This window comes from Phallusia mammillata, chromosome 4 (genome assembly GCF_965637545.1).
Source record: "Phallusia mammillata chromosome 4, kaPhaMamm4.hap1.1, whole genome shotgun sequence".
Classification (NCBI taxonomy): Eukaryota; Metazoa; Chordata; class Ascidiacea; order Phlebobranchia; family Ascidiidae; genus Phallusia; species Phallusia mammillata.
This window is the reverse complement of record NC_137255.1, coordinates 2,842,812-2,850,400: the sequence shown is the minus strand read 5'-3', so window position 1 is coordinate 2,850,400 and position 7,589 is coordinate 2,842,812. Positions and strand designations below refer to the sequence as shown.

Below are 7,589 nucleotides of genomic sequence, written 5' to 3'. Positions count from 1 at the left end.
TCTTTGGTAAAAGTTGCTGATACTTATATTACAACATATTTGCACTTCTTTTCATAGCCAATCAATTCAACATAAAAATTTGTACCACACACATACAACACTTATAAGGCAAGTAGTGCAATATGCAGGTTGATTCTTGTAAAATGGTTGTTAATTGCACTTGCATATGTAACACCTGTAATTTAAAAGGTTGTATAGGACATGATTGTTATTTGCATTTAGCTTGTTATTTTTACAAGTCAACGTCATAAGGTACAGTAACTTTTAATCTTGGGTCATCCCTCATTGCCTTTTCAATAGTTTCCTTCGCATGTTGGTTGCCTGACCATGCTCTTCTTGTAACCTGAAAAATAATTAAGACTTAAGTGTACTACAGTAAATCTTGGCTTATCCTGATTTTTGCCTAATTCAAACAAAACTTAAAGTACAAATGATTTGTAATGTGGTAAGGCTCTAACTAATCAATATTTATGCGAATCTTCACCTAATTTTGGGTCTGGATTAACAATGGCAAAAATTTCTTTTCCAAATTACTTTTTGCAGTCAGTTTTGTGCCAAATTTTGTCTATGTACCAGCATCATAACTAGGCTGCCTTCATAAATAAAAAAAAGATTGAATTCTTACCCCATTATTGACATCCCAGTTCAGCATCATTTTTGCTCTTTCCTCTGCTTCGTCACTTCCATCTAAAACCATTCCGAAGCCCCCGTTTATAACCTCACCCCAGCCAACTCCACCCCCATTATGCAATGCCACCCATGTAGCCCCTCGGAATGAATCTCCAATGCAATTCTGCACAGCCATGTCTGAAAATATTTCAATTCTACACACAACACAAACTTTTTATTTAAACTCTTAACTATAGTACAAAAATTTCCTGAATTTTTGGTGCCGATGTATAACAAATATAACAGAAAAAAGTTAACAAATGACAATTGTTGGTATACTACCATGTCACCAGTTCCTTAATAGGCTAGCCCTAGACAAATGCTTTTGTAAATGTTTTTAGGTTGTAAACTTTCTTGTCGATCAGCCAACATAATATGTGTGCCATAATTGTTGTGTAAGTAATGGCCCAACCTACCAGCGCAAAATGCTGACCCATCATAAATATTTGAAGTTTCACGGAATGGACTGTCCGTTCCGCTGACATCGTGGTGATCTCGACTTATAACGACAGGGGCTGAAATTCGACCATTCTTTACTGCCTGAAAATACAATATGTGAACAAGGCTCCATGACTATGACAAACCAATAAATATTCCACCAATTGTAAAACGTTTTTGTGGCATGCAGTACATAGACCTCAGGGCATTGGACCAGAAGGTTTTACCTCGGACTTGACTTTTGTTTCTTACAGAACAGGTCCAAGTCTGGTGTTTTTTGTTGCAAATCTATTTATTTTGTAAAAAAAACGTTTACACAAAATTATATGTGGCTTTATTATGGTTGGTTTTTAACCAATACAAAATAGCCCAACTCCAATTTGTACTTTAAAAGTGTAAATATTTTTCCCCAGACTTAGCCAAAAAGTCAAATCCCCTGATATACCAAATAGTATTGTTTGGAAATTTTGAAACAGTGGTTTATGATTTAAATTCAGACCCCAGAGAAACTTTCGCAATTGCAACACATTGATAGGAGTAAAGATTGCATATTCAAAACAGTGCTTTTTAATACTAATTTGAGCCCAAGAATATTGAATTAGTAATTAAACTTACCTGGTTAAAAGCTCTTGCAATTGCTACACGGCCTTGTTGATCTGAGTAAAGAATGCGAGCTTGTGAACCAACAACCAACTTGTGGTCGCCAGCTTCTTTAATCCACTTAATATTGTCAGCGTACTGTTGCTTGGCTGCCTCAGTTACCGTCTGTAAGTGTTGGTTCAATATATAATTGGTTTTTGAATGCCAGGCATGAATTGTATACCTTAGCATGCATTCAAAAGTCATATACTGTATTTTGGAAGCATTTGTCCACAATTTTTTTTTTTTACAGGATTGAGCTCAAAATGTTTTAGATTTGATTTACCAAACTTTTTTTGACCAAACTTATGCTATTTTAGAATTTCACAAATTTTTTTTGTTTTAACTAGGACTTTGTTGTTATTTATGAAAACACGCTACATGCCCACATTTAAAAATGCGTTATAAGGTCTGTATACCTCTGTCTTCATTAAATTTGAAATAACTTCAGCAGCCAAACAGTCTGTTTCTGCTAAATCTGTAGCCATTGCAGATGTACAAACCCAACGAAAGGGGCCGAACCCTAGTGAGAATATGTCCCTAAAAAGAGTATGTGTATTTAACACTGAGATCAATCTGAAATTATATGTCCTAATTGATAACATGGGCCAGCAAAACAGCCTTGGTTTCTTAGCATTGCCATTTTAGTGGTTAATATTCATCATCACAAACAAGGTAAACCTTGGTGCTTAACCAAAAGGTTAAGAACCCGACTAACAGCCTTATTTTTACCCAGTTGCTTTTTTGGTTTGTTAAGTTTTTGGCCTTAATAGTTAACAACAAACCATTTCTTTATTGGTTTTTGGAAATTTACTTCAAGTACATGAAGAGCTACACACAGTACACACTCTTCCGGCCTATAAGCCTTTGCCCCAACAGATTGGAGCCATTGCCCCAACAAATTGGAGTGCCAATGGATGGCTACACTAGCCAATACGGCCTATTTCTCCTCACCGGTTGCACTGATGAGACCTTATAGGTCGAAACAGTGTGCACTGTCTGCAGCTTACTTACAAAATGTCAAGAAATAATAACAAATACCAAAGATAATATCTACCCCATAATATGCTGAACATAAGATGGATAACGAAAGTCAGTAGTTGAAGAAGCATCTACTGTTGCTCCTTTTTTTAATATATCGGCACCAGCCATTTTGGCCTCCAGCAAAAAAGCATTACCGTAATCCCAGAAGTGCATTCCACCATCAGATAAGACATTAATTGCCGCAACATGCCTCACCAACCTAAATCAAATAGTTCAAATGTTAAAAAAATGCAGACCTGTTTGAATATTCTGACCTAAACCACACATAAACTGATAACTTTTGCTCTTATTATTGGTCTGAATACAAAAACATGTGTTTAACTCTCTTTTTGCCATGAGTAGTTAGTTGTTGTTTTTTCACCCCCTTAACTGTTCCAAACAATGTTTTCGTTAACACCCAGTTTTCCGCTTTCAACTTACGATTCTTGAACCAAGGTTTTAAACTTTTGTGGGTCGTCCTGCATTAACTTATTTGCCTCAGAAAAGCTCAAACCCACAGGGTAATAGCCTCCATTAAATGGATTGTGCAATGAGGTTTGATCCGATCCAAGATCTGCATGTAACTCTCCAGTATTTTTGTATTCCTTCACCAACTTCTCCCTGTCACAACAAAACTTTTTGAAACAGATTTTATAGTGCTTATGTGTCAGTAGTATTCAGTGGTGGGTTTCAAATTGATTGTCAGTCGGTTCTATCACAAAAGTCATATTTTTCAGCCAGTTCTGTTACAAAAAGTCCATTGACAGTAACCAGTAATGCTAACCAGTTTGCTGATCTCATAAAATTTCGTGAGACGGTTCTATAGAACTGGTGCGAACCGACTAAATCCCACCACTGGTAATATTCCTAAAGGGCTATTTTCTGGTTTTATTGGGATTTAAATCTCTTTTTCAGGATTAATTGGTTAATCATTGTGTTGGTTATTTTAGTTTTGGCTTTCCTGAATTTCGGGCTACCACCAGATAAAACATAAATAGTGGATGACAATTTTTCAGAGTAAAAAAACATACAAACATGTAGCCTTTGGTAATTATGAACAATAAACAAGTCATTTAACTTGTGTGTGATTAAAAAAGCAGATCAGTTGGCCAGTTGGCTTAAATACAAATCAACTTTAGGATTTCTGGTGTGTTTTTTATCAAAAAAGTCAGCACTGTACAAACTTTGTCATTATTTCTGCAAGCAACTTACCATACGTCTACCACATTGCCATGATAACCAATGCTAATAGCTTGTTTCAAATTTCTAGCTTTTTTAATCATGTCAAGCAGTTCATCTAAATCTGAGGTTTTTTCCATTAGCCATCCCTGCTTGTGTCTCTTATTTAATGCTGTTTCATCAACCTGACAAAATGCATTTTCATAAAAAACATGTTTTTCATATAAATATTATTTTTACCTCTGCAATGACCCCAACGCAGCCAGCAATAACTGCAGCTTTTGCTTGAGCCCCACTCATTCCACCCAAACCACTGGTTACAAATATTTTTCCTCTCATGTCATCGACCCCCAGATATTTTCGACCTAAACTTCACAAAAATTTGAGAATCTTAGTACGCCAGGTCCATTTAAGGCGTCATTTTGAATCAGCCGGTCACCAAGCATTCACCATGTGGCAAGGCGTATAGGCTAGAAAAATCTAGCCTATGGTGGGATTCAAACCCATGTCAGAAGTCTTTCTGGAACTCGTGGTCTATCAACTGAGCTACACAGGCTCAGTGGTAAACCCGCTGGCAGTTAAATCACTTTTACCGCTGCACAAGTCAGCTTAAAAGTAGGGATTACCAGTTCGAGCAAAAATTTAAGAAATACTTCAAACAGATTAAAAACAGAATTTACTCTGTACAAGCTTAATGGCAGTTCTGTTTTCAACAAAAACATTTTTGGCACGACCTATTTTAATTAGCTATTCAAATTTTTACCAGAAAAGTAAGACGAAACACTACCTGCATTTAATACAGTTATGGTTGTTCCATGTACAATTCCCTGTGGTCCAATATAACAAAAACTACCAGCAGTCATTTGTCCATACATAGAAACACCCATCGCAAACATCCGGTTATAATCATTTGTTGAAGAGTAATTCGGTATAACCATGCCTAGAATGCAAACATCTTTTTTGCCGAAAACTCATTTCTATTATGTATGAAATGGTCATGTACGTTAGAGTTATTTTAATTTCAAAAAGGTTTTATTTGGTTTAATCTACTTTTTCCATGCTGTATCCCAAATTGTAGCCTATTTTCAGTCAAAAATATTCCAGGTAATTGCATATTCTCGATATAACTCTGAAATACAGTACATTGATAAAAACAGCTTATTTTATTATTTTATGTTTCTAACACCAGGAATACAGTCATTTTGAGTTAAACTTATTGCTACTTACCATTAGATATAACTGCTCTGGGTGAATTTTTTGTGCTTGGATATAATCCTTGCGGGTGGCCAGAACACATAACCAGTGTCTGTTCATCGGTCATTTCAGACAAATACTTCATTGTCAACCGAAACTAAAAAATGTTGTGACAAGCAAATTTTGTTTAGAAGAAAAGTGATCCTAACAATTTATATAAAACAGTTTGTAAATCTTTTAAAATGCTATACCTGTGCCCAATTGCTAAAAACCTGACCATTTCCACCATATGTAACCAACTCATGAGGGAACTGAAAAAATGGACAGTTTAAAAATGAAATACAACATTTTAAACAAAATAAAATCACCTGTGCAACTCTATGATCCAGATTGTTCATTATCATGTGCATTATTGCTGCAGCATGTTTACTTTTACATGGATATTCATCAATAGGGTAAGCTCTGTATAAAATAGCAACAAAGTGTTATTTATTTTTTACAAGTCAAAAGAGACCTTTTTATTGTTTCAAAAAGTCCTTTTAAACAAGCTTATTATTTTGTTTTTGGCAAATATTTCAATGCATATGGTTCCAATTGTTTATTTAAACCTAGAATTAATTTCAAGTGACTTCGAAATTCCAGTGGTTTTGGTCCCAATCAAATTTAGTCGATTCTGTGTATTATTACCAATTTCTTCGTCTTCCATTTCTGATTTAAACAATCATAGCCCTCTATACTTAGTCAGTATCAAATAATAACAAAAGCTTGTTTTTTATCCACAAATTAAAGTAAAATTCGGTGGTGCTACAATTGTTTCGTCTACTTTACAACCCACTCACTTCATTTCAATGTCAGGTATTAGTCTGTACATATAAATGTGGCCATATTTTTCCAATTCATCATGAAACTCTTTGCTCAATGTTTGGTGATATTTGGGTGGAAAATAACGAAGAGCATTTCTGATCGCCACCTGTTAAATGTAAAAATCAAAAAAATAAAACAGCCACGTAAATGAGAACATAACAAACTTCTACAAATATAACCTTGCAACCACTTATGCTCTAAAACTCCTCCAAATATTGCAGAAAACACTAGACTATGTGGCGTTCAAATAATAAATAAAAACATTCACAAATTTTAAAAAATGTTGTTTTCACCATTGTTTCAACATTACTAAAAAGTTTGATATATGCCAAGTAAATTGTTATTCTACCTCTATTTGGTGTTTGGTCAAATCATGGTTCCTGTATGGTGCATGTGGAACCATTTCATCTCTTGTTTTTAGATCTGGCAATGGATCTGGAATTCCTGAACAAAGTTCTTGCAGTGATATTTGTCTGCTCATTTTAGCACTTTATACTGCTTCGCAGCTAAAAAAGGCAACCTAAAAATGTAAACACATTTTCGCACCAAGAAATTGACTTGTTCTTGTAAAGAGTACAGTTTTGTAAATCAGAATAGATTTTTCAGTAGGATTTTGTAAACTATATGGTGAGGAGTGTTATTGGATGGCTACACTAGCCAATATGGCCTATCTCTTGTCACCAGCTGCACTGAAGAGGCCTTGTAGGCCAAACAGTGTGCACTGTCTGCAGCTTATAATTTACAGGCTTGAGGCTTTTACATTTATGCATCCTTTCTAATTTGGGAAAACATATCATAAAAATCCAAGCTATCTTGGGACCAGAAAAAAGGTGCTTATTCTACTAGTACCAATGCAACACTACTGCCGCCTACAATTCTGTACGAGATATTTCCTGTGTTTATGCAAAGTCTTTATAATGCTCAAACAATGTTCTATCGCTTCAGCAGTTCAGCTGCATTGAAGAGCACTACGCAGTAACAACAAACTACGTCACACCATGACTGTAAATACAACAATACGTCTACGCCACAGCGTATGCAGCCAGTCTGCAGAGTGTGGCAGCTGCACGCGCGATTATTTTTTGTAAAAAAAAAATTTGCACGCCAATTTTGGGGGGTTGCACGCGGAAATTTCGCTCCAAAGGCGTTTAATTGGCCTGTCTTGACTTCTTTTACTTGCTATGCGCCTGCTGAACTTGGCCTCGCACGCGAACTTACGGGTCGTGCACGCGCGCACGCGGGACATGTTGGTCCTTCACGCACGAGATCTCGTCGGGAACTGCCATGTTCTGCAGACTGGGTATGCAGCAAAAGAGTAGACATTTTGATACGTTGAAAAACTGGACTATTTTGTTCAAATCTGTTTACATTTTTTTCTGCTTTAGACCACGTGACCCACGTGTTCTTTTTGTCTGATGTTTTTCGGATACGCTTCAGTGACTTTCTCGGGCAGAAGTCGACAAACATTTTCCGGTTCAAACCGTTTGAATTCCGGTTTTATTTTGCAGAACTATATCCTTGTGTCCAGTTTCCGTTTTGTATTGTTAAGTTGTTACTTGTGATGAAGTGAAGTTTGATTTTAC

General features: G+C 35.9%; 1 protein-coding gene across 3 annotated transcripts; it reads right to left on the bottom strand.

Annotated features, from left to right (window-relative positions):
• Nucleotides 1–2: 2 nt before the first annotated feature.
• On the bottom strand, nt 3–6,558 carry LOC145224256 (urocanate hydratase-like). 3 transcript variants are annotated; one of them, XM_080090713.1, is made up of 15 exons: nt 6,356–6,556; nt 5,982–6,112; nt 5,511–5,604; nt 5,394–5,453; nt 5,176–5,299; nt 4,736–4,888; nt 4,189–4,313; nt 3,982–4,133; nt 3,211–3,390; nt 2,804–2,989; nt 2,166–2,286; nt 1,723–1,872; nt 1,086–1,209; nt 626–807; nt 3–343 (listed from the first exon to the last, which is right to left on the bottom strand). In XM_080090713.1, exons 1-15 carry the CDS (start codon nt 6,485–6,487, stop codon nt 233–235), a joined length of 2,025 nt encoding a protein of 674 aa, XP_079946839.1. In that variant the 5' UTR covers nt 6,488–6,556; the 3' UTR covers nt 3–232. The 3 variants fall into 3 exon arrangements, with proteins under 3 accessions (XP_079946839.1, XP_079946841.1, XP_079946842.1); XM_080090715.1 differs by lacking the exon at nt 3–343 and having other exon boundaries at nt 653–824; nt 6,356–6,557; XM_080090716.1 differs by lacking the exons at nt 3–343; nt 626–807; nt 1,086–1,209 and adding an exon at nt 1,216–1,395 and having other exon boundaries at nt 6,356–6,558.
• Nucleotides 6,559–7,589: the final 1,031 nt, after the last annotated feature.

Bases quoted from the DNA above. Each gene is read 5' to 3' on its own strand.
- LOC145224256 (XM_080090713.1), bottom strand. From the start codon at position 6,487: ATGAGCAGACAAATATCACTGCAAGAACTTTGTTCAGGAATTCCAGAT. The intron at 6,113-6,355 runs GTAGAATAACAA...TACATTTAACAG, and splicing joins TGACCAAACACCAAATAGAG to GTGGCGATCAGAAATGCTCT. The intron at 344-625 runs GTAAGAATTCAA...ATTATTTTTCAG, and splicing joins ACTGGGATGTCAATAATGGG to GTTACAAGAAGAGCATGGTC.